The 27,157-nt window shown below is 35.7% G+C and overlaps 1 protein-coding gene across 5 annotated transcripts; it reads right to left on the bottom strand.

Moving 5' to 3' along the window:
- LOC117415849 (kinesin-like protein KIF20B) lies at positions 1-27,155 on the bottom strand. Of its 5 annotated transcripts, none has more exons than XM_059026431.1 (34): positions 26,236-26,309; positions 23,989-24,106; positions 22,780-22,866; positions 22,538-22,657; positions 21,682-21,820; positions 20,965-21,149; positions 20,638-20,692; positions 20,094-20,315; positions 19,745-19,856; positions 19,589-19,660; positions 18,868-19,014; positions 18,269-18,431; positions 17,105-17,425; positions 16,767-16,906; positions 14,758-14,884; positions 14,420-14,621; positions 14,162-14,226; positions 13,942-14,061; positions 13,261-13,429; positions 10,679-11,909; positions 10,410-10,548; positions 9,050-9,172; positions 8,901-8,961; positions 8,558-8,683; positions 8,346-8,476; positions 7,878-8,033; positions 7,491-7,667; positions 6,933-7,079; positions 6,638-6,808; positions 4,720-4,926; positions 2,815-2,904; positions 1,480-1,627; positions 1,078-1,220; positions 1-840 (listed from the first exon to the last, which is right to left on the bottom strand). In XM_059026431.1, exons 1-34 carry the CDS (start codon positions 26,268-26,270, stop codon positions 757-759), a joined length of 5,733 nt encoding a protein of 1,910 aa, XP_058882414.1. In that variant the 5' UTR covers positions 26,271-26,309; the 3' UTR covers positions 1-756. The 5 variants fall into 5 exon arrangements, with proteins under 5 accessions (XP_058882414.1, XP_033882599.3, XP_058882415.1 ...); XM_034026708.3 differs by lacking the exon at positions 26,236-26,309 and adding an exon at positions 27,044-27,155 and having other exon boundaries at positions 2-840; XM_059026432.1 differs by lacking the exon at positions 26,236-26,309 and adding an exon at positions 27,079-27,097 and having other exon boundaries at positions 2-840.
- Between the last annotated feature and the right edge of the window lie 2 nt (positions 27,156-27,157).

Below are 27,157 nucleotides of genomic sequence, written 5' to 3'. Positions count from 1 at the left end.
AAAAAAAAAAAAAATGTAAATGTATTTATTTAGTTGTCACAAAGCTGTTACTTCTTAACGGCCTCAACACAAGGAACGACGAGGTGAAACCTTACTTTAGTTTTATAGATTTATCATTAACTCCTCAATAATACTATTAGCGCCAATGTTTTGATACGATTAACACACCTAGTGCAGACGAGAGTTCACCTCATAGCACTGGAAGGATAGGCCTACTGGTTTCTACCGTATTAGTCACATATTTTATTTGAGATTGAAAATGAGTTCATGTTACACATAGTTGAACTTAAAAATCCAAAATTAGACTTGCCATTTAAGGATGTTCAGTAATTCACGAAAATTAACTGCCAAATGAATTTGTCAACGATGTATTTGTCCAGCTGGCTACATGGTTCAGTAACTGACTTATTCAGGTTTCTATATTATTAACCTTGGGGTTTATGTAGCATCCCACCCCTCTTGTGGGCATTAAATTCTCATATCACACACACATTATTCTCCATTTTATTCCTAAAATAAAGGAATACAAAAAATTAACAAAAAAAAAAAATCACTAGATCAAAACTGAACAGTACATTATATTCTAGTAATTCTTTATATACATAGTTATGAGAAATCTATATAAGAAACAGAAAGTCATTTGCTCATACACTGATGCAAAACTATAGTTTGCAACATAACTGAAGATTACAAAAAGTTAAATAAGCAACAGATTTCGTTAAAGTACGAGAAACTGAAAATACTTTGATCATCACATCATCTCTTTGCTGTTCTTGTTCGTAATCTTCTTTTAATAATAAGATGATCACTTTCTTTCTCGTCTTGATCCAGTCCAACCACCTGTTGAGAATTGCAATATTTAATGTATTACAAGATCACGTTGCAAATCAGGGTCAAACACCAAGAAATTAGGATTATTAAATGAGGTAAATATATGCACTTTTTATTGATATTTGCCATGGAGTAATTGTTAATTAGGATAATCAAAGCAATAAATGGGCTATATTAAAGTTAATTTTGTATTCTACAAATTACAATGATCTCAACATCAAGTGAAGGTTAATTTTATATACTTACTGGATGTGAAGGAATGTCCAAGGGAGAAGATATTTCTGTTTTGTACAGCTTTCTTTTTGACTTCCTGGGTTTATACTCAGTTTCTTTACAAACATCAGTTTCTGGAGATTTAGCCGTACTCCGTGATCCAATTAGTTTTTTAGCTTAAAAAAAAAAAAAAAAAAGTGAATAGAACTATTTTGTTTCTTTAAAATGTGCATTAAGACGTTTAAAATTTAAGCCATCAGTGCACGCACACAATCTAGTTGCAAGTTGTTTTTTTTTAAAGCCAAAATCTGATTAAGTCATTAAAAACTAGAGAAGGCAGACTAAAGGTTCCACAAATTATGTTTGTAGCTTGCAGACAATGTATGAATCTTTCACTTTGACAGAGCAATCTAAAGCTTATTATGGTTTACTAACCTTTACTGTGCAAAAGTGTAGGAGAGCTCTGAAAGAACTCTCCAATTTTCTGAAGAGCTCCATCTTTTTTGCTGACAGACCTTAAACTTGAGTAAGAGGTTCGTTTTCTTAAAGGGGATGGTCTTTTAGTTTGTGCAGCTGGTGATACCTTTTATTATATATATTAAAAAAAAAGAAAAATTAGTATAACTGAGGGAGATACTGGTGTTTAAATAAATCAGATAATGAAAGACATAATGACAAATCAGCAGGAGCTTGTTCAGCTAGATAGCCCATCACCTAATCAAGAGATGTATTATGTGGATGAAACATGCATTGTAATAGAAATTAGAGCTCTGTCAAGCACTGGGGATTAGAGACAAGGAGACCTGTAATGAGTTTGGAGATGCCAGGGAAGTGGTTGTTGAGCGAAGCAACCTTATGTAGTTATCCTGCTTTGTAAATACAACATGCAAATTATACAGATGCATGCCAAGTGAGCAAGATTTTTCCAACAGTTAATCTCTATAGTGCAGGCCATTCAGTCAAACTAAGACAGACAGTCATCATCTTTAAAAAATCTAATTTTAACCGATCTTAAAAAAAAAAAAAAAAAAAAAAAAAAAAAGAGAGAGGAGATAAGTGCTTGCTTTGTTTATCTATGTGTATCCACTGCAACAAATTAAAAGTGGCATAGCCTAACTATGGATGATCATTTGGCTAGTCCCAATAGCAAGATATTAGCTAGTATTCAATTTAGTACAGGACTATGGACCAAATTCAGATGGTTGTTGCAGCTGTCCTTGTACGTTTTACTGTACAATAAAACTAAATCAACTTGGAAATAGTATTTGTTCTACTTTCATTGTGAAGTGCCCAATTATTTTACCTCAGATTTCCTCCCTAATTTAGAATGTCCAATTATGTTCCCTCACCACAGATTTTCCACATATCTCAGAAGAACTGGTTCAGTGGATGTCCTCCGATCACGACAAAGCCAAGTTCCTCTTTTACACCCAGGAACTCGAGAGCGGATGTCGGCGAACTACCGGCCTCTGGAGAACAAAGGCCAGCCCTACAGGTGTCTGCATGACCTGACAAGATGCCTGGACAGTAGGGTCCGCACTAGCGCGATGAGGAGAAACGGTCACTAGCGGTTTTGCTTCTCTAACCCGTAGGAGCACCAGAGGCAAATGTAACGGTTCTCCCCAGAACCCCCAGTAAAGATCGACGACTTCACTCAGTCAAGACACGAACCTGCACTCCCCTGACTGACAAACCCTGTGCTTTTACCAGGTAAGCCACTCTGGGACCCCACACCTTGAAAATATTAATCTGAATGCTTGAAGGACCAACCTCTTTCCCATTGTTGGCAATTCTGATGGACTGTGAAGATGCAATTACTCTACTGTTAGTGTTTTTCTTGTTCTCACCCTCCACAGGGTCCTGAGAAGAGCAACAGCAATGAAGGTGATTTGAATTCAGGCGACTGATTTACACCACTCAGTAATCATCAAAATTAGCAACAGTACATTTTTAGCCAAAGATTAAACGAAAAAAATTAAATAAGTAGTAATAGGAGGAAATTAAAAAGACAATGAGAAGTCGGTGTTAGAAAAACATATTTAGTATTTGGAACAAATTTCTTCTATGTCGATTTTAAATTTGTTGGGGGGGGGGGGGGGGGGGGGGTGTTGTCGTCAGGTATCAATTACAACAAAAATAAATATAAAATGTGTTAAATCAAAACATGATTCTGCATTTTCTAAACAAAATAGTTTCATGTCCAAGCACCTTTTAAGTGATTGGCTCTTGAATTACAGAACATAAGTTAATGTGACTGTGAGTTAAACGGATTCATTATTGGACACATCTTAGCACAAGTCTTAATTACCCAATTATTAGAAAATAAAACAAAGAACAAAGGATTTTATATCAAACGGTTGATGTGTTTCACAATTCACAGGTTTGTCTGTTTTAAATATTAGTACCCAACTCAAAGCATATTAAAAGGCAACATGCTCTTTTAAAAAAAATCAAGCCACTGCATTGAGATTAAAAATAAATCCTCAAACAAACACTGAAGTTCTAACTTTTACAGCAAGTTATAGCACCTATCTTAATAAAAAAAATAGTGTATGTATTGTTTATAATAAAAATTGATTGTTGTCCTCTTTGCTGTACAGTAATGTACTGACAAAGTGAGATAGCTAGCCATGAAGTTGACAAAACACTAAGAAACATGAACACACAGAATCTCCTCTCGACATACTACGGAACATGAGAAACAAACAAATGACAATGAAAATATGAAATGCTACCTTCTCTACAAAGAGAACAGACCAACTAGGGTTTGAATGTTGTAGTGTTTTATTTAATCCCCACACTAGACAATTAAAATATCAGCTACAATACTTAATCTTAGATTTATATTATGATTAAAAAATATTTTCTTCAGACAGGGATGTTTAAATTAAATGACCAAGTGTTTTTGAAAACAACCACATTGCGCATGTTAAACACCCAAGGAAAGAACCCAAATGCTTCATACCTTCTGGACAGTTCAATGTCATAATGCAAGGACTGTTATAAAAATTACAATTTGCAGCTCCACAACAGTGCAATATATGAACATGGGGGGGGACATTTTAAATGACAATACTATAAAATCAATTTTGAGAATTCATATTTGTACTTTAAATAAAACCCAGAAGTCAAGCACTTTTTCCACTGCCCTACCAGGACTGGCTTAGATGGATTGTAAGGATGCACAGCTGGAATGTCTTAATGTGCACCCCAGTCTATGCACTGTAAAACTTTTAATGCATAAAACAAGCAATTAAATAAAACACCATAGATGAAATCAAAAGTAAAACAAAAAACTAGCCAACTACACGGATTGATGGGGGGTGGAGAGGGAGGTCTAGGGATACCTGGGAGCTTAATACCTGAGAAACACTTGGAGATGTGGCTTTCAGTTTGGATTTGTTTTTCCAGCAGCCTGAAAGCATTGTCTTTAAAGGAAAAGTAAGAGGTTACTCAAATGTAAATTGGGGAATTTGTATTTAAAAAAAAAAAAAAAAAAAATGAATAAAAAGGAGTTCCAGCAATAAAAAGCTGCCAATTCTTTATTCATGGAAACAAGATGGTCAGGGAACCTGAAGTCTCACAGAAATGCCAGTCAGCAGTAGCATGCAGGTTTTGCAGAAAGTTAGCGTTAAGCATACGACAAAAAAAAAAAAGTATCTGTGTTCATCTTACCTTTTCCATTGCATTACTCTTCCTTTTTTTTGCCGTTCTGGTTATTTTGACAGTAACAGACGAATCCCCACCTTGCCTCGTAACAGTCATTTTATTAGGCCGAAGGGGTGTGAACTGTATATCAAGCTCCGATTTTGGGAACCTGCTAGTTCTTCCATTTTCTGTGGAAACCTCAGAGGAGTCTAGTACAGATTGGTTGAGAACAACCTGCGTGAAATAAAAAAGGTACAAGTTAGAAAATAGTTACTTTTAGGTCATACAGAAAACTTCAGTAGAATTATACAAATGAATGCTGCTTTTCTGCCTTTATTTTTATTGGATTATAATAAAGCATGGAAAATGTAAAACAAATTGAACATACTGCAGTAAAATATATGAAAAAAACATTTAAATAGTATGAAACTAGCAATTAACTGCTCAGAACAGTTAATACTGTTAAGATGTTTTATTCAATTAGCCTTTGCCTCTTGATAAATGGAAACAAAAGTCTATCTACATATAACAAATTAAAAGGGAAAGTAAAGGTTTGAAAAATGTAGCAGTGAATATGCAGCAATTCCTTGAATACAAGTCGTAATCCTTAAATCATACTAATGCAAAAGGATAATCTCTGTACTTAACTTTAAACTCCTTTCTAATTTATCTAACTGAATGGTGTTTCCTCAGATCATTTGATCTCACACTACACAGCAAAAGTGGCTTTTCTTTAGAAATCAACTACTTACTAAGCCATATAATTCAATTTCAGTTTACAAACAAGTGGGTACGATGAAAAAAAAAAAATGTATTTCTATGGAAGAGAGAGATTAGAACACTCTTCATTCACATGGAGGTACAAAAAGGTTTTTTTGATTATAAAAAAGTACCCACAAATAATCCACACTGAGTTACTTACAGCAATTAGTGGAAATTTAGAAGTGCTGGGACGAACACAGGATTTTCATGTTCGGATATTCGCTCAATTTAAATATTTGTTCATTTTTCAAAAAGTAATAAAAGCCATTATAATGCACAGAACGCAGACAGAGACAGCATAGCAGGGGGGCGTGGCCCTGTGTATGTGCCTTTATTTTACAGCAAGACATTACACTATGTAACACGTTAAAGTAAAAAAATATCCCAGGAGGAAATATGTTGTTTCAGCCTTACTTTAGCCCAGTGAATTAACTACAAAACAAAGAATGCCAAATAGCATTAAGTTAAACATTGTTTTGTTTATTCCCGAAATAAACAGTACATAAAAGTCGACACCGCATTTTATTTATTTTCTACTTTGTTCAAAGGGGTGGGGGGAGGGATTTTTGTATCCGAACACGTCAAAACATATTCGTTCGAATATCCGGTTATTTGTCCCAGCACTAAAATTTGGAGATACCAGGCATGTGTATCGAAGCACTCGTTCACACACTAATTTCCATAATACAAAATAAATACCAGGCCTGTATTGGCATCTATGGTGATTATGCTCAATATTGACACATGGAGTGTGGACAATTGGGTAGCCCCTTTCCCAGAAAAGAATGCGATATCAGGTATTTGCCATCATCTTATTTGCATTAGTCAGCCTAATGTTTTTTCAGCATTATTTCAACACACTCTTTATCCCTTAATTATTATTATTTCTTAGCAGACGCCCTTATCCAGGGCGACTTACAATTGTTACAAGATAGCACATTATTTTTACATACAATTACATTATTTTTTACATACAATTACCCATTTTATACAGTTGGGTTTTTACTGGAGCAATCTAGGTAAAGTACATTGCTCAAGGGTACAGCAGCAGTGTCCCCCACCTAGGTTTGAATCCACAACCCTCCAGTCAAAAGTCCAGAGCCCTAACCACTACTCCACACTACTGCCCTGAGCAATTGAGCAATGTATAAATACCTTCTTGAATAGCAGTTCATTTACTTACCTCGTTTTCTTCTTCATGAAGGGTAATTGCTGAAGAACTCCTTGGTAAGGCAGCAATCTTAGTCGTGGGCCCATCACAAACAGTCTTTATACTGCTTGTTAGTTTGCTATGTTCATCTTGCAGTTGCTGAACAAACTTAGTGTTGGCCATTTCTGTGCTCTTTGCTTCCAGCTATAGAAATAAACAATTAAAACCAGAACCCATACCTTAATCAAATATTAGTACAATAGTTCTACAAAATACAGTTAAATAAACATGTTGGAATCCCAACACATTTAAATACTGTTGCTTGTACCTTATTCTCCACGGAAGTATCTCCACTTGCTGTGACTGCAGCTTGGTGTTTATCCTTGGAATCTTTCATGTTAGATACATACTCCTTTAGCTCAGCAATCTCTGCCTCTTTCCTCGCAAGTGTGAGTTGAAGTTCATCTTTATTGACCTGTTATTTAATTCACCAAAGTTATCACACCGATCAGAATACACATTCCATGAATCCTCCATATTTCTAAGTCTTGTAACACTGATCGTAGCAACAATTCCAATATTGCATATCTGCACAACCCCCTGGTAATCTTTCACATTTCAGTCCATGTATGCCCCTTTATATTGTATAAAGATAATCCTTCATGTCTTATTACATTTCTTGAACTAAAAAACTAGATTAATATTTTTACAGCAAACAATTAGATTAACACCCCCAGGGCCCAATTAGCGTGAAGAGGTTTTCTAGACTAACTATTTCTAAAAAAAAAAAAAAAAAAGTAGAAATTTATTAATGGAAATTCCTCATGTTCAGCGAAATTGTCCTTGCTTCTAGAATGATGCTTTAAAAAGGAAAAACAATACTGACCTCGTGTGGCTGAGCACTTGCTACTACTTGCAGCTTTTTCAGTTCCTGGTCTTTTTGCAGATTACTAGCAAAAAGATTTTTAAGTTGGACTTCAAGAGCTGCCACCAATTCATCCCTCTCCTGCCTCCACTTCTGCAGCTGATCTTCCTTTTCAGAGAGCTGTTTAGTTTGACTGTCCTGTAAACACATTTTCTTTGTTTAAATTGTGGATGATTGATATCAGGTCTGGTGTGAAAAACTATAAACCCTCATCCGTAAACCCACACTAAACACATGGATTACAACTACCTGGAAACTTTGAATAATGCGGATATTAACCAGAGAGGGGATTAAAGTGAAAAAAAAAAACAGACAGTTACTCAAACAAATAGTTAGATAGGTACCTACCACTTCAGTCTGCAATTTGACATGCCGCTCTCGGTCTTCCATAAGTTTCCTCATTTCTTGGTTTCGTCGACCCTCTGCTTCCTTTGCTTGTCTAATTAACAACATTTTCTCATCCAGCCACTTTCTTCTGTCAGCTTGGTGCTTCTCTTCAGATTGCTGTCAAAACAAAAAATGGGAAAGCATTGTGAAGAAATATGCGTTGAAAATTCACTTGAATGGTTTTCACTTGAACAAGATGGAGGACTTTCCCCTCCCCTTTAACTGCTTCACCATAACCACTGATTCTGCGTATAAATCCTCTATACAACAAGAGAATCCAATAATCAATTAAGTCATTTTATCATGCAACATGTTCCTTGTAACATTTCACTTCATTCATCATACTCGATACAATAAAACAAGCAATTGTTTCAAAACCAATCAAGTTACTAAGATAAGCCACTGGTATTGCCAATGCAAGTCACTTGCCTTCAAGCTTTCTTGCAAGTTATTGGCTTGTTCTCTTGCATTCTCAGATTCAGTGTTCCTGCATTCAGTTTTTAGGTTTTGATTGTTATCCTTCTCATGAAAGAAGCATTTCCGTTTCCAGTCTTCAATTTCTACAAAAGGGGAAGAGAGATCTCTGTAGTTCTGAAAATAAAACACACATTTTAAAAATAAATACAATATAAAAAACTTACCTGCAGCTAAACATTCAAGCTCTTTAATTTTAGCTTCAAGAACTTTATCTTGCTCTTCCTGTGTCTCCTCTTGCTCAGTGAGTGCCAGTCGCATGTCTTCAATAATTTGTTCTTTTGCTTTCAGATCTGGCAATCAAAAAGGAGGTTTATATGCATTTTATAATGAAAACTATATAATGAAAAATATTAACCCAAAATATGAAGCCCTGTGAACAGAAATGGCACTTAATGTGTTACCAAAAGGAGTCAAAACACACCAATTTATATTATAAATTGTTCAAACAAAGACTAACCGTCAGTCAAAAAGGCGGTCTAGCCTAAACAAAAACAGTGAAGTTTCTACCTTTGCAAGCTGCCTGATATAACTGCAGTATTTCCTCTGTCTTTGTACTGTTGGACATCTCCTAAAACAGACAAAACATTTAAAATACAGTAACAAAAAAAATAGTCAGTCAATCTAACCAAGCAGCAAATTAAGACTAACATACTTACATTCTTTAATTGGAGGATTGTTCGGTCTCTGCTAGCAAGGTCCCTAGTTACCTGATTCTTAACCCTGTCAGACTCATTAAGCTTTAGTCTCAATGATTTCTCATTTTCACGCATTGATGAAATCTAAATGGGCCAAAAAAAAAAAAAAGGGGGGAAAAATAAAGTGTGCCACAAATCAATTACATTTAAAAACAAATTGGAGTAGACAACTGAGAATGCAAAAGGTTCAAATTGCAATTGTGGTGTTATTTACATTATCATCTATACACTGCAGCTTGAGGCTGAAGCTACTTCTGCATCTTTTTATGTGGATGGAGCTGAAAGTACTTTTTAAAACACTCTCTTCTTATACCAACACAGTACTAGTATCATTTTAAAAGCAACGCTGTATTTATCTTGCGTATTTAAATTGTGGTGAAACCGCAACGCTTCTAGAAATATATTAAGGGCAATTCTCATACTTCCAATTAACTTTGCACTATGCCACACTCGCTCTAGCGTTGATAAAGAGCGCACTTTAAACATGACAATTGGAATGTCTCAAACCTCCAATGGTAAAAGTAGAGTTTGGGATGAGATTGCTGTAGCTCTTCTTCATATGAACGCTAATTGATAGATGATTTTTAGATTTAAGTAAACAAATTAGCCATTCCTTAAAATCAGTAAAAGCATAACATCATTTGTCAACACATACTAGGTAGAGGTTAGTAATTGTTATGCACATGTCTGATTTATTTGTGTATTAGGGGCAACTGAATGAAATAATTCCAGTATATATATTTTTGCTGACCAAACAAAAAAAACAACAACACACAAACAAACCTTTAAAAAATATGAACTCAATTATTTATTCAGAATTGGTTATGTATTTTGACACGTATTTGGCTAGTTTAGCAATGCGTGTTGAAATTGTACCAAACTGATGTTTGTTTTTTTAAATGAAAATGAATATACAATTGGCCTAATCTGCAACAGGCATGATGCAAACATAAAGCCGATCACGAAACACACACTCTCGTGTTACAGTCTACAAATAATTCCTTCTTTTTAAAACATTAGATAAAGCTCTGAACTGACTCTTATCCTGCAAGACCAAAATAGGACCTGATTTTGAGCCAAATCTGAGCTCAGGATCCGCGCTGATCTGTTTAATACAACACAATACGTCACAGGGGCAGAATCGGAGCCTGAAACCAGGATCGGATCCCTTTAGTACAACAAGCCCCAGATATGCATTTATATTCTCTAAATTGTATTACCTTTTCTACGCAAGGATGATGTTGTTGCCCCCCAGCCCACATGCTAAAAACACCCAACAAAAGCCAATGTTGGATAAAAGAGCTATTTAGACACCACTGACCTCCTTTTGCACTTGTTGTATTTGTTTCTTGGCATCAGCCAGCTTCTCTCTTAAGTCTGAGGCATCCTCATCTTTCCTCTGTAGATCAAGGCTCAGACTCTTGATTTTTATGGCACTTTCAGCAATCTCATTCTTTAATCTAAAAAAAAAATTAAATCAATCAATCATATGTCAATGAAATCTTCAAACATTCAAAATTATAGTTTTCCATATAAAGTGATACCCAACCTCCCCCAGGACATCTGAAAGTAGTGCCTTTTTTTACTTACTTTAATAATTTCTTCTCCTGCTCCGCTTCCTGTTCAGCGAGAGCCTCATTGGCCAACTTGATGTCTACTTCACTTTGCTGAAATCCATCTTGCAGTTTGGTTTCTTGAAGACTGTATTGTGAGACTGCATCTTCAAGTTTGACTTGTGCTTCTTTTAAACTATTTTGCAAACAAGCCATCAAGGAGTCTTTCTCTGCAAGCTGTTCCTCCATCTTTGCTACTTCATCAGCATGGACCTTGGAGGTCTGTAGGAGGCCCTCCAGTTGCTTTATTGTTCCTTTTAGAGAAATTGTGTCCTTTTCAAGCTCAGAATTCCTTTGTTTCATTTCATTGGCATCCAGCCTTTCTGACTCAAAATTTAGAATAGTTTCTTCTAATTTGGCTTTTAGCTGGTTCACAAGAGCCTCTTTTTCATTCAGTTCATTACAGGTTACAGTTAATTCATTCAACTGTTGTCTCAGCTGCTCCTCTTGACCAGTAACCTGCAGCTTTAAGCTTTCGGCTTGTTGCTCCAGGTCTTGTATCTGCTGGCTTTTTTCAGAAGACACCTTTACTATCTGCTCACACTCTTTGCGCAGAGCTTCGATTGTGGCATGGAAATGGCTGCCGTCTCTCTTTGCTGCTGTGGTTCTGGTATTTTCTAGTTCCAGACCAAGGACTACCAGCTGGTTTTGTAATGCCTTCATCTTTGAGGATTTCTCCTGGGACTCCTGTTCAGTTTTCACCAACAAATCCTTTGTGCTTTGTAAATCTGCAGCATTAGCCTTTGCCACCTCTTCCATGTTACAGAGCTGCTCATTTTTTTCCTGCAGCATTTGGATTTGTTCTGCCTTTTCCACTGCCTCTGTTCTGAGGAGTCCTATCTCTTTTTCAAACTGCTCTACTTTGTTGGTCTGCATTTTGTTCGCATCTCTCTGTGCTTGCAGATCAGACATTAAAATTTCATAAGAACTAGCCTGCTGCTTAATATTGTCATTTACCTCACTAAAGTTCATTTTGGAGGAAGACAGTTCATCTTTTACTTTATTAATCTGCTCACATAGCCCCTGTTTTACATTTCTCTCTGTTTGGAGGAACTCTCTAACTGAAGCTAACTGCTGCTCCAGTGTATCTACTTTCTCCTTTAATTCCATCACCTCTGCCTCTTTTGTTGAGAGGTCCTTTGTTAAGCCTTCAATTCTGTGCTCCTGTCGGGTTACAGTGGAGCAAAGACATTCTCCTTTAACTGGTCCTAAAAACAATTTTAAAAAGTGAAATTACAGTGGTCAAAATCAAACAAGAAAATCCAAAAACTACCATAATCAAGTTATGGTTTTATAAATAAAACAACAAATACACGGAAAGTTAAGCTAAGGAGATTTGCACTATATTTTTAGTCATACCAGAAATGTTTTTGTTTTCTTCAAACAATTAAAATAAGAGAAACTGGGATTTCATGAGTTTAAAAACTAGACAGACAAGTGTCTACGGAGACAGTGCAAGCAGATGTGAAAAAGCAACAAGCTCAAAACATTAAAATAGTGATTTATCTGATTTTTACAGGCAATTTGTCAGCAATTAACTAACCAGTATACAACCGCTTATGCAAAGAAGCATTTGACTACTATGATATCAAGACTAGCCATAGTAAAACACATCAGTTAAATAGACAGAAGTTGTATAACAAACCAAAAATGAACAGTGTATTCGATCAAGGACAAAATGTTTCTGTTCATAAACTGTTCCTTTTCAGAAATGTAATACAACAAATTTGTTTTATTTTACTCATACACTGCACAGGCATTGCAGCACTGACAGGGCAGTTTATTAACAGAAATCATAGTATCTGGTTATAAAAATAGGAATGCTGAAGAGAAGCATTGAAATACCTGCAACAATGCTCTCAAAATGTTACTTTAATATAGGGTTAAATGGGAATATGTATTGGCTGTTGTTAACTGAAATGTTGTTAGCTATATGTCCTTCAAGATGAGGCTGTATGAGTTTTTAATTGGCCATTACTTGTATAACTTTCTTCAATATTTTACACCATGGCATGGGTTTGTACAGTACAGGATCTTTTTGAAGGTGCGGTTAGTTTGATATTTCTGAAATGGCTCAGTAATTATACACCCATGGTGGGTGGGACAACTTTTGCCTAGTTTATTTAAAAAAAATATATACTCTGCAATTACCATCTCTTAGGCTATAGTACTGAGCAGTAACTGCCTCCTCATGAAGTCTGTAGTGTTAAAACTAACAGCACATTTTAAGATGACCTGCATGGCTTTTAGGCAACTCCTTTTAAAAGCAAACATACACCAGTAAGCAAATGGAAAGACATTTTATTTACTCTTAATCACAAATTTCGCCAACCACATATAAATCATGATGTTTGACAATATTACATACAAAGACAAAACATTTAAAAAGCAACACACACACATATAAATGGGCAGAAAGGGGGAAGGGGGAGGTCGAAGGTTAATACTTTGATTATCTAACCACTGATAACCTTTTCTTCAACCGAAGGATTTTGCGCCCTGTGATGGTTGTCTTCTTTTGCCCTGGTCTAAGCCCCACATATGAGGCAGAATTTATACCTTTCTTTAGAGGTGGCTGTCCCACAGGGTCCTGTTGATCACAAACTCGCTTTCTGCTACCAGTCTGAATGAGTTGGTCCTTTTCCATCTGTGCACCATTTTCACTCATGCATGTACATTTCATTTTGAAGTTCAAGATTTCTCCTTTAATAGTTTGTACAGTCTTCTCCTAAACCCAAAATAAAACATTCAAAATGAAAATCTTCCTGTACACAACATTTGGAATTGAACAAGCTAAAAGTAATCTTGATTGAATACATTTATCAATGGCTTTTCTTATCAGAGCATTTAAGTAAAAATGGCAATCGACAAACTGCCATCAACAAATTACATTTCCCTGTTGAGATTTACTACCTTGTTGAAAATGGTTACACTTAATTTATGTATTTATTTAAATCAAGTGCCAGTCAATCTCCAGGATCTCAGGAGATATTACCAACTTGATTTTAAAAAAATAAATAAAAACACCCGCTGAAGAAAACAAATCAAATACTGTATCGGTAACCTTCTTTTAATGCCATTAATTTGAGCCAGTTTCATGACGTCTTATCAATTCAATAGCATTTTTGAAACACTACAAATTATAGCACCTAATGAATGTGTTGGGAGAATAGTCAAATGCCAATTGATTTGGAAGACAATTTTAAATACGTTACGCAATTTGATCATAGTGGGACTTACAGAGCTTACAGCAGACTCCTCCCAGCGGTCCAACACATCTTGTAGATTACTTATGACTTCATCTTTTTCATGACACATCTCTGTAAGACGCTGTAATTTCTCATTTTGTGCTTCAATTTTCTTTAAAAAAAAAAAAAAAAGTTGTAACTAATATTAGGCAAGTTTCAACTGTTTTCACTAAACTCTGCCTTTATATTAAGGAAGGTTAACAAAAGCTCACCTTTTTTGCTTCTTTCAGATGGTCATTGGGCGCTTGTATTTGATTGCAAATTAAAGCTTCTATTTCTGTAATTAAACACATCTAAATTAGACAAAATGTTAAGCATTGTTCATGCAATAGCAAGTAATGTTGCAGGACCATATTCAATTTATGGACTAGAAATCCATGCACATAAAAATTAAAATATTCCAAACACCAATATTATACATTAATAGTTTATATACTGTAATTGAGCATATAATGTATTATGCAACTTGCCTTTTGCTTTCATCCATAGTTCTTTCTGTGTTTCAGCTAGTTTTTCAGAAACTGTGGCAAGCTGGGTTTGAAGAGTGGCAATATCTTGTGTTTCAGGCAAGGTTACAAGACATGTTTGTGCTGCTTCTGCTTGTTTTTTTATATCAGCAAGGTCATCTTGCATGGACCCCATCATCCCCTCCAGAATACTCTCAACCTCCTCCTGTAGTACAGAAATACTATTGAGTTCAACAGTATATATATATACCAGTTTGACAGGTTTCTACAGAAGTTGCTACTTATGTTATACATACGAATGTATTTAACACCGTTTAAAAAGGACTTGCAAGGTCAATTACATTTGATTCACAATGATTCGGTTCTATTTCGGGACCACCACGTTGTTTGGCCACCAGAGTCTTTAAAATGTGAAGTCGCTCTTCACCTCTCTTCTCAATGATCTCTCTTTCTTTCTCGAGACGTTCACTTGGTAGAGAGAAAAAAAACAATAATTACGGGAAAAAAAAACAATATGCTAACAATAAAAGTACTGTGAAATGACTTGTATATAAATCTTTATAAAAAAAAAAACCCACACACCACCACCACCACACAAGAGAACATTTCACCACAGCACTGAAAGGCTTCATCCCTGGATTCCCAAAAAAGATTAACACCCTATGCAAAAAACATTCTACTACTTAAAAACATGGGTGGTCCAAGTTGGCCCTTTCCACTCCTGGGGCGGGTTACACCAACTGTATTTACATCTGACTAAGCTACATCCAACTTAAAACAAGGACATAAAATGTACGCCTGTTGCACCACATGGACGCAAGTATCTGTTACACCTGGGCTTACTTCATATGGGGGATGACATGTCTTGTCGTACTCTGAAACCAGTACCAGCAGGCAATGAATTATGAACGGGTGTTGAGGGACAGGAATAATCCCTTGGATATGTTCAAAAACTGTTTGAAAGATTTTGTTGTCATTGCCGAGAACTAGTATTTCAGTTGATTAACTTTCTGACAATTTGCAATATGTGCCAAATATAAAACGGTACACTCTCTCTTCGGAGCAATAACTATGCAGCAGCTTGCACCTGATCCATATTACCTTCAGATTATATCCAAATTTAGCAGGATAGGGATGTGTTCTCTGCGTTTTTCGTCCAAAAATAGAACCCGTTTTTGATTTTTTTTTCGCAGCGAACTTAACATTTTTGCAGCGATTACACTCAAGTATGAAAGGTAGTTTTCAATTCCACCGGTCTGATTTTTTTTACCATCGAAAACACAGCGGATAAAATGTTAGTGTGAACAAACTAGGAGGCAGTGTGGTCCAGTGGTTAAAGAAACGGGCTTGAAACCAAGAGGTCCCCAGTTCAAATCCCACCTCAGCCACTGACTCATTGTGTGACCCTTAGCAAGTCACTTAACTTCCTTGTGCTCCGTCTTTCGGGTGAGATGTGGTTGTAAGTGACTCTGCAGCTGATGCATAGTTCACACACCCTAGTCTCTGTAAGTCGCCTTGGATAAAGGCGTCTGCTAAATAAACAAATAATAAAGACTAATTTATTTTTAGTGTGACACTGGTTCAGTCATGTTTTCCTTTTGTCAAGTCTCCACAAATATTTTTGTTATTTAGTTATTTTACACTATTTTTAGTTAGTTACCATTAACGAATATGATTCTTTCGTTAAGACATTTTGGTTAACTCAAAAAACACTGTTTAATAGTAATGGTTTAAAATCTAAATTACTAGCTATCATTGCAGTCAACACTGTGATCAAATACTAGGCGTAGCTTAGGAAACAATTAATAACACCTTATTAGTCAGTTGTTCTGCTTGGCATATTTGTCAAAGTTCTAATTGTCTGCAAAGTTTGGCTTCTTTCTTTTAACAGTTCGTACATGCATTTTAGCCTACAAACTTAAAGTCTGCGTGTGCCGAGCTACCGGAAGTTGTTTCACAAGTGCCTAGAAACAGGTTAGAAGCTGTGTGCAGTCTCTTATTTTATATGGGAACTCAAGCGGGGATTTGCCAATATTAGCTGAAAAGGCAAAAGCATTTCAAACAGAATACGTTTACAGCATGCACCTTGTTCAAATAAACGCACATTCCTTAAACCAGACTATTAACGTCGGATGCAGTTATGGCAGGCTAAATTGTCGGTTGGTGCACAGGCATAATTAAAATATTTAAGTCAGACGTAATAACGTCCGTCTTACGGTGCAACCCACCCCAGGTCTTTGTTCCAACCCTGTTGTAAATTGTTTAATTGAACTAATTAAACTTCCATCCAGACCCTGAAGTAGTCAATTCATTTAACCTGTTAAACCTTGACTGAAGTACATTTTACTACCTGAAATCACATTCCCTTTGTTCGAACAGCTGCATGAATTCCTGGGAAACCTCTTCTCGAATCCTGCTCTCCATAATTAGTTTGTCTGTTTTTTCTTGTACTAACTTGTTCTGCAGTTCTGTTATTTGAGCCAGCATTTTCTGTAAGATTAAAAAAGTAAGATATTGCTGTTTAACAGTTATTTAAAGAGCAATTCTATTTCTGTTTTTGTCAACTTTAACTAAAGTTCCAAATCTGACAATGCATAATTTGAGAAATTTAAAAGGATATTAGGATATTTTATTAATTCCCTCATCTAATTTATAAACATTTGTGAACAGTTAATAAACCAGACATACCTCGTATGATTCCTTGTCAACTGTAATTTCGTCATCACCGTCACCCTCATTGTGAATGGTCTCTTCCATGTTTTCCTCTTCAGAACTTCCCTCCTCATTCTGGATAGTCTCTTCCATATTTTCCTCTTCAGAACTTTCCTCCTCATCGGCACCATCACTGGTTTCTGGCACGTCTTGCAAACTCATATCCCAGTTAACAAAGGAGCTTTTTCTTGACCTCCAGTATTTCTTTCTGTCTGCATTATTAATAAGAAAGGACACCTCCCTAGCCGATTTCTTGGGAATAAATGGAAGAGGTTTTGTTGTATTGAGAACCACCACCTGCAAGAAAATAAGTCAGAACTTGAATATGTTAGGTTGCACAAAACAGGCAGTAACTTACCAAATTTAAAACATTCTACCTTTAAGTTATCATTTCAATAAAACCATTTCAAATGCAAATCTTTTGATAAGAAAGATGGTGGACTTTACACATTGGCAATTAAACTCAAAACAGAGACTCCACCTAGTGAAGAATGTCCAATCTGTAAAAGACCAATTAGTGATCAGACATAAAGACAGGATTTAAACAAACAGAAGTCAACCTCCATACAATGCTTTTCTATTTATCAAAATATGTTACATCAAGTTTATTTGAAGATTAAACAAACTTAAACTTCCAAAAGCACCGTTTATGAAGCTTGGTGTAACAAAACAGTTGCTGTTGTTAAAATAGTTATTACTGGTCCCCCTTTTCTCTGTTGAAATTGTTGGTTCTTTGTATGCGTTACTCTTGAGATTGGAATATGCAGTCATTTCCAAGGTTGATGCTACTTCCCACTATAATAAACCCTTCCTGTGCAGTAGTTCAGTTTTTCCTCTAATTGCCTAGCTGCAGTCAGGTCATGTAATCTACCATAGCATTGCATTTGGAAAAAAACTCACACTTTGAAAAGACTGGATTGTGATGATAAACTAAATCAGCTCCATCACAGCCAGTTCTAGAAAACAAAGAATGGGTCAGATTTGTGATGCAAGCATTGCGCTTAAGTTATTGAAAGCTTATCCTGTGAAAGGAGGGTGTACCAAGCATCTGCTGGGACTGCACAAAATCATTCTGGTTGCCACAACTGAGGAATTGCATGATTGGTACCATATATATTTAAGAAGTTAAATGTGCCTCACCTTCTGAGCAACTGCTGAGAACTTTAACACATTAAGGGTCTCATCAAACATGGAGGCACACTGGTTAATGTTCACAATCATACAAGCTTTTCCTCTGCCGCAAAAGAAATCTTTAAAGTACTGTGTCAGCTTGCTCTCTCTAAATGGCACATGTTGTTGCAGCCTACAAGATAAAAAAGATTATGTATTAGTAATATTATGAATGTTTTATATTCAAGTAGTGTTTATGCACTTACTATGGTGAACAAGAACGGTTTACAAAGAACTCAAAATAAGCCAATAGGATTTGTGGTATGAAAGTTAAAAAAAAAAAAAAAAAAAAAGGTTTCTGTATACTACTGTCCCCCTCTTGTGGTCTACAGTTTACATTGCAAGTATACATTTAAAGATTAGAGGCATGTGGATGCACAAAAGGAGTCAAGCATATCTAACAGCAAGTTCACTTCCAAAGCTGGATAGGAACAGGCTAAAATTAACATTTGTGTGAATTGCTGGAAAGTTGTTGAATAAAGTATTAGTCCAAAAGCTTAACATTTATTAGATACCAGCAACAAAAACTGCCTAAAGTAGGTCTTGAACAGTATAAAAACAAACTTTACTTTGACTGCTGGTTGTGTCTCAAAGCATTGATACATTTTCCTAGAGTCATCAATGAGGTATTGATGTTTCCAGCTTCTTTTAAGCGATCTCCCTTATTCTGAGTCTTGGCACATCTCTCTGATCCAGCAAGATCACACAACGAGAACCTTAGAAATAAAAATGCATTTTAAATCGGTTAAAGCAATACAGCCCCTTCCAAAAAAACCCCCCCCAAAAAAAAAACAAAAAAAAACAGAACATTAGATACTATATTCAATGTTAAATAAACAAAGTTAAACAAATATGCAATTTAAAATAACAATTGCCTGATTGACCATCACAACAAAACCCTGATTGTGTATTTACCCTGACCATTTCTGTACATGAAATCACCCTCTTCCCTTCTGGACGCAGTAAACTACAAGTAATGCCTTCTTATCGGGGATCTATTGCATGAGGCGTCTCTACTACAGTCTATGTAGTTACAGCCTTGTTGATAGTCCTATTTGTTTAGATTCAGGATTTTTTTTCGATAGCAATGTGAACATGAATGCCACTAAAGCATACGACTTGCAGCAGTAAGATATTATATATATATATATATATATATATATATATATATATATATACACACACACATACTGTATATATATATATATACACACACACACACACATACACATACATAAAATAAATCAGCACAAAGTTTAAGACTACAGTGAAGTTACATTGAATACTTACTCGCTGACTTTTAGCACACGGGGTACTCCAATGTCTTCAATCTGTAAAATCCGAATACTGAAAATACTATGACTGAAAAAAAATAATAATAAAAAATTAAATTAAATTACAAAATTGTCTTTGTGAACCAAATTAAAGTAAAGGACACAATTTTACCTCCTGCTTGAAAGGTTGTTGAGCTTGGTGCAGGAAATCGTTTGATGTTTCTTCCCAAGCTTCAGAATTGTATACGCTTCTTCCGGGCTAGACACTTGAACCCACTTCAGATCTAAGAAAGACATCCAACAAACCAATATATTTCAGGGAATTAGCCAAACTAGCTACAGTACAGATTTTGTCAGCCTTTATTTTCATCTGCATAGTTTAAAATATGTTATATATAAAAATAAATAAATAAAACACTGCATTAAGGTTTCAATTTTGTTACACATTGCACCAAGTTTGTAGTAGCAAAAATATTAAAATAAAATGTTCTTCTAAATATTGCCTAGAGAAGTGAAGTTACCTTTTACAAAGGTGTTGCCTTTGACATCCTGTGCAAGTCGAAGTGTATTTCTCTTCAGTGCGCAGTTTGACACGGGGTCAAGTAAATCAAAAATATTCTCATTATAAATTTCACAGAAAGACACCCAGAGTGAAAATTTTATATTAGTGCCAACATTTAAACTAAACCGTTCTGAAGAATCAAGCTGTTCTTCAAAGTCTCCAAGAACATCGATGGAGGAACCTGTTGACATAAGTTTATAGCACAAACTTTAAAATTAACTGAAATTGTTTTGTGAATTAATGCAATTTAATGATGCAGAACACAAATCTAGCTCTTAAAGTTCAATATACAAACATTTGGGTCTACTGTGATCTAAAGAGAGGCAGGATTTGAAGGGAGTGATATTTTTTCTAGATTCACTGTCAAATAAAGTTATACTATACTGTACATTTAAAATGCCCAAAAATTCTAAGACAGCTGATCTTAAAGTACTTTTTATCTATTCCGAGTACTGTAGATCTACACATTAGGTCCACTTATTCAAAGGGAACACTTTGATCACCTTCTGATCTGGATGAAAACTTGTTGCTTGAATTTAGATGGTTTTGTGAATCCACCTACAAAATGAAATTAAGACTTTTGTAAAAAGGGAAATGATAAACAGTTGTTTGGTACAAGTTTGTATTCTCTTGAGAAAGGCAGTTTTGTAAAATATTCCGTGTTAGATGACCAAGTAAAACATTTCTTCTGCATATTAGACTGCTAGCAAACACATTAATTATTCTCCAGTTTCCCAAAGCAGTTAAAGTCAGAGGATACTAAAAGGCCTTCTTTTTTGCAAATGTCCCCACAATAAAAGTCAAATGTAGCTGAAGAGCTAACGCTTTACCTCTTTCATTAAGCGAAGAATAGCATTTTTATTGGCAATTTCTTCCGACTGCTGTTCTTTGGTAAGTCGTATGTGTTCTCTACACCTTTGTGGTTTCAGATCCATATTCTCATACAGTTTGTAATCAATGCTTTTAAACAGCATATTCAAAGACCTTGGAAGAATCCCAATGTCATTTTCAGGGCCTAGTATATATATGTTAAAAAAAAAAAAAGCAGATAATAAAAATTACAAGTCCACAAATATTTAACATTTACTGTCACAATATACCTGTAGTTATTTTCTGTCTTGAACAAAAAAATAAAAATTAACCAAGTTACACAAACCTATTGTAATTAAATGGTAATACATTGATTCATTGTGACCTCTTTTCAAGCAAACCCCCCCAAAAGGTGACCGTTTACTGTACTTAAATACATTTATTTTAAAGCTGTAATTTCCCATAATCATGTCCCGTAAGTTAGGCACCATAGGCATAATTGTTAATATTGATGGTCTCCCTTTTTTTCGGTGTGATGTTTTTAAGCAGCAAGTAACAAATTCAAATAATTTTGATGCGTGGTCGCCCGATTTAACAAACATCAAATTGCCATTATATACAAAAATGGCCTATGATGCCTGATTTACGGGACATCTTGCATTTGATCTAAAACAGATACGCCATTGAAGTAAAATAAATGTTATATTTTTAAATGACATAAAGATGATGGTTCACACCTAAAAAAGTGAAGGTTTTCCCAGCATTGGACACGCCATATGTAAAAACCAGAGAATTCGCCCCATCAAGAAAGTCTTTAACCATAGATTTGACAGTGCCGTTAAAGATCTCCTCCTGTGTGGTTTCAGGACCATAAACCTACAAGACAGAAACAGAGTAAATGTATGAAACAATCAAAATAAGCCAGCGACAGGCGCAATCCATCACCCAATACCATATTTGGGTCAGCTGAAAAAATATTAAGATTATTTTCCCTAGTTAGATGATGAGCAGATAATATCTCTTCAGCCAAAGATGCAAGCACGGTAATTTTAAGACATTCCCATAATAAAAGATAAAAATGTAGCACGAGTTTCCCATATTACAACTGTACACAATTAAAGGTGCGGTCACCAATTCCACTCATTTTCAGCCAGTCTTGTATTGCAGGGGCCTTGATGCTCCAAAATTCAATTTTTCTTGTTAACCTTTGCCTTGCTGCAAGTAGTGCTGAAATAAAACTTCTTCATTGCACTAATGGAGTACTTTTTCAGACATAAGCAGACCACTACTAGTCTAGCACATGCTTAAACCATCCAAAATTGTGCCAAAATGCACAATTTTAATCCCTTTAAAAAATGGGGGGCACCCCCCTCCCACACTCTTCCCCCAATCGGCCCTGCACGCCACAATGAGATCGGTGTCGCCTATTACCTTGTAAGTGCCACATACCTTAAAACTAATTGAAAACCTTGCATAACAAAGAAAGTATCTCAACAACATACCAGCAGCATGGGCAGCTGGTTTTACAACTACACAGACTCCCCATCAGAGATATTTTCTATAACACAATCAGAATACTTTTACTTTACTCACATGTGAAAAATGAAAGCGTTGAGCCATCTGCGGGAGGGATTTATCACTGAGTCTACATGTTAAGGATTGTCTTGGAGCTTTTAGGATCACACTGTTCGAGTTCTCAGTTTCAACACATTCCTACAAATTAAGGGCAAAAATATATATATTAAAATAGGTATTAAACCATTGCATTACCAGTTGTGTGGAATCCTGGCTGATATATTTTCTGAGTTTCAATTAAATTGCTATTAATCATTTACCTGTGATTCATCCTTATCTATTTCAGATTGCCTGAAAGGTCTTATGCGAAGGTAAACTTGCAGATGTTCCTTTTCCTGTAAACTATCCTGAAAAAAAAAAAATCTTAATTTCATCCCTGGGTAGAAGAGGAAAAAAATTAACAGCAATGCAGTGAACTATATTATAAACATAAAATTAGGCTAATTCAAGTTATAAAACGAAAGGTTTCACCTCAACCACCATGTCGTTTCCTTGTGTTGAGCGGGTGACAGCATAACGGATTTGCGATAATAACTAAATAAACAAATTCAAATTCAATTAAGTTTTTTTAAATCAGGGGGTTGACGATCAGTTTTTTTCAGGTACTTTTCACTTTTCTTTATGTACAACTCCAAAATTATTCCACAGAATAGAACTCACAAAACAGCTAGTTGCTTTTTTAAAACAACTCCACTGACATACAGCACACAGGCAGCGCCGTAACAGAGACAGACAGTGCATCAGCGTAACGCCCACAAAACCACCTGTTTTCTCGTTAACCGATGATCCAAATAAACATACAAAAACATTTTATACAAGCGTCATCGCTAGGCTTCTCGGTAGTGTGATTTTCAAAGCAATCGATTATTTTGGTGCAGTTGCAAAGCAGAATTCCATTGCCAAAATGGCAATTCCATGATTCTGCGATCGTGGAAAATCAATAGCCCTACAAAACCCATACATTAAACTAAAAGCTAAGACCTCCCCTATTTGTAAACTGCAGGTGTCTCTAAATCTATGTGTGTGTGTGAGAACAAAATGTATATGATAAATATCTGCCACCGCTGCACTTTCAAATGAAGGAGGGCTGGGCGATAGAGTCGCTGAGCTACGATAGGTCTGAAAAGACACAAGCTCTGTGGACGGGGATTGGTCAGATTAAACATGATCCCTGCCTGGGTAGTTTATCGAGTCAATCGTCCTGGAGGCCCACGAGTCTGCCATTTACTGCGGAGCGTTTACAAATCGTCAGAAAAAAGGCACCCCACAGTTTGAAAACCTCTGATCTAAACGCTAGAAAACAACATTAGGTTCACTGGAATCAATCTTAGTGTTTGACATTTTAAAAAAAGAACAGAATAGTACAATACATGTCATCAGCACAGAATGGATTTCACAAACAGTTTAGTATCAAAACACATGTATGTAAACCTGACAAGCAGTATGCCACACTACTTATTTTAGGTTACCTGTGACGACACAGAAGTTGAAGACACAGAAGAAAATTCTTCAAAGAGATCTTTTCTCAAGTCCTCCACACTCATGGGTTCTGTTCGGTCAGGCTTTCCATTTAGACATGTCTCCATCCTGTGGAAATTGAAATGTAGGCAATGCAAGTCAATAGGCATGTCCTGGAGCTCAAGGACTAACATGTCAACTTCTCAAGTTATAATGAACACTTTTTGTTTGTGAGAGGGGAGAGTACCATACAAGTTTGCTATCCTTGCATGACACATTTTTTAAAACTCAATATTTTTTCTTTATTTGCAATTTCACTTTTATCTTTACCAATACATTTGCACACTTTACATGTCCTTTTACAGGTTTCAATAGCCCTTAAATGCATCTATGATCTCTATGTTTAATGTGGACTAAAATGTCAGCCAAATATTATTATTATTATTATTATTATTATTAGTTTATTTAGCAGACGCCTTTATCCAAGGCGACTTACAGAGACTAGGGTGTGTGAACTATGCATCAGCTGCAGAGTCACTTACAACTACGTCTCACCCGAAAGACGGAGCACAAGGAGGTTAAGTGACTTGCTCAGGGTCACACAATGAGTCAGTGGCTGAGGTGGGATTTGAACCGGGGACCTCCTGGTTACAAGCCCTTTTCTTTAACCACTGGACCACACAGCCACAGCATCCCTTCTAAAAGCTACGATAAGTGTTTTCGGAAATATTTTTTCTGAATTATGACGAATACATTAGTACTTCTAAACAATTTTGGAAATGTTGAGTAATAATTTAGAATATGTAATTATTAATGGTACTCTCTTAACCCTCTCTTCCCTTTTCTTATAATCAAGTAGTTCATGCCTATTGAGTTTGTCAACTTTTCTCAATTGTCTCAATTTGTTCTAATGATTTCTTGTCTAGTTTATTAGATTCCCTCCCATTTACCCATATAAGTGCTTGCATAATGCACACCTAGTTTTGAGCCTATTGCTGTGCTATCATTCTGTTTGTAACTTCTATTTCCAAATGTAAAATAACCATTTTCTAAAACTATCTTGCTCATATTTATTATTTCTTCTGTAGGTATCATGTTCTTATCTATGCTGTTTGCCAGTGCCTCTCTACATGCTTCTAAAGTTTCATGCCTGGAAACACTGGGGTACAGGGATTTCACAGCCATGCTAAATAAAATGGTATTCTCTGGAAGTTTAACCTTTATATTAACCCTTTTCAGAAAATGTGCTGAATCTTTAACATAGCTAGGTAAGCTTTCAACATGTGGCTGTAGCTGCCTTCAGCTATTTCCACAATAACATATGTTGGGTTATCAATTCAATTGTGCCAATCATTCGTATTGGATGTTTTTCTTTGTGTATTCTTGGGTTACCTCTAACCAAACCTTTACTTGGATTTGGCAGAAGCATGTCATTTTTTTATTCTTTTGATACAAACCCATTTTTATATTATCTACAAAAATTCACACATCTTTTATGCCATTATTATTAGTTTTTACTTCATATGTATTAATATTTTGCAAGTCAGTCCCTATTGCTTTAATATAATCATATTTGTTCATTACTACCATCCCAGAACCTTGATCTGCTGGTCTTATAATGATACTATTATCCTTTAATAATTCTTTCAGCACTGCTTGTTCATTCATAGTTAAATTTAGTTGACCTGTACTTCTTAGGCCTGTTACTATTTCATTTCTAACTACATGTCTAACCATTAGTTTCTTCCATCTGGAGGAGTCCAATGCTGCTTTCTTTTCATTTTTATTCCATGTTCACACACATATTCTGATTCTATGTGTGTGTTTCATCATAAAAGTATTCCACTAGTCTCATTCATTTAATTTTGTTAACGTATCCTTATTTATGTATCTCCTTGCCAGAAGAAACTTGAGCTCCATGCATAGTAATGCTTTCTCTTCATGACCCTTAGTATATACAATATATATATACACAAAATAAATAATAATGTTTGTACATCTTGTTTACACATTGTTTATAGTGCAAATGAGGCACTAGAGAAGTCCCCAGATATAATCATTGAGGTGCAGTAGTTTAACGTGAGAAAGAAACCTGCAACAGCAAGGGAAGAACCACACTATATCAGCCTTGGTGCCAAGAAGTGATTTAGATGGGTAGAGATCAGACAGCATTAGGTTAATTTAAAAAAAAAAAAAACACACAACACACACACCACCACACACTTGAGAGGTGCTGGAATTCAAAGACTATTACACACATCAGTTCTTCGAAGAAACTCTGCAGCCACAACATGACACAGTGTAACGAGCCAGCCAGTAGCACTGAAGAATTCTTCCGTGACTGACTTTTGGAAATCTGTTTTAAAGCAACATTAGTCGTCCATACAGTAAATATCCCCCAAAATCAGCCTGTGTAAATAATAATAAACAGCCAGAAGCGACATCACTGCATCAACTTCGTATCTAGGGCTTGCACATTTCAATTGTAAATTTACATTATACATCATGCATGAATATTATCTGACAGTACTACAATACCAGGTACAGAGTACAACATGCCTGTCACACGATTCAGTCAGGGGTGCATGAATACAGTAAATGAAGCCCACACGATTCATTAGTCGACATCCACATTACTAATTCACACATACATTTCCACATTGCAGAAACACCATACCTGTCGTTTCAACGTGTCAGTAAACAAGCGCCATATTTATTACAGGACTAAGATTAAAAACACATTTAGCATGTACTCTTACAGCTGTAGTATGTATCGATTTGCATTTACATTTGAAAATTATACCATCTAACTGTCAGGAGCGCTACATTACGTGTTTATTTTTTTTTTTTTTAATAATACACAAATAAACCACAACTAGTCTTGTTCTGTCTGATTTGGAATCGTAATGCAACAAGTTCTATACGGGCTGCCCAAGGCTTTCAAGTTTCAGACAGTGTTTGCGGAAACATTTATTTATAGTCTATACCAAAGATACTGCTTTCGTCTAAGATTGATAACGTGTGTTATCGCAAACATTAAAGTAATACAAATATAAGAAAACTTACATGACTGATGAAGACAATGACACTAGTTTACCTACGTTTTATCCACTTCCAAACTGCCGCGATTGAATTTAAATCCAACCAATCGCTATACCGTAACAACGCACGGAATCATGG

This window comes from Acipenser ruthenus, chromosome 7 (genome assembly GCF_902713425.1).
Source record: "Acipenser ruthenus chromosome 7, fAciRut3.2 maternal haplotype, whole genome shotgun sequence".
Classification (NCBI taxonomy): domain Eukaryota; kingdom Metazoa; phylum Chordata; class Actinopteri; order Acipenseriformes; family Acipenseridae; genus Acipenser; species Acipenser ruthenus.
The sequence above is the reverse complement of the archived record's forward strand: the minus strand, read 5'-3'. Positions and strand labels throughout refer to the sequence as shown.

What these genes read in the sequence shown, in the direction of transcription:
- LOC117415849 (XM_059026431.1), bottom strand. Translation starts at nt 26,270, where the DNA reads ATGTTGTGGCTGCAGAGTTTCTTCGAAGAACTGAT. An exon ending in TCTCAGCAGTTGCTCAGAAG is followed by an intron (nt 17,426 to 18,268) that starts GTGAGGCACATT and finishes ATTTTCTTGCAG; the next exon opens with GTGGTGGTTCTCAATACAAC. An exon ending in TGGACATTCCTTCACATCCA is followed by an intron (nt 841 to 1,077) that starts GTAAGTATATAA and finishes AATTCTCAACAG; the next exon opens with GTGGTTGGACTGGATCAAGA.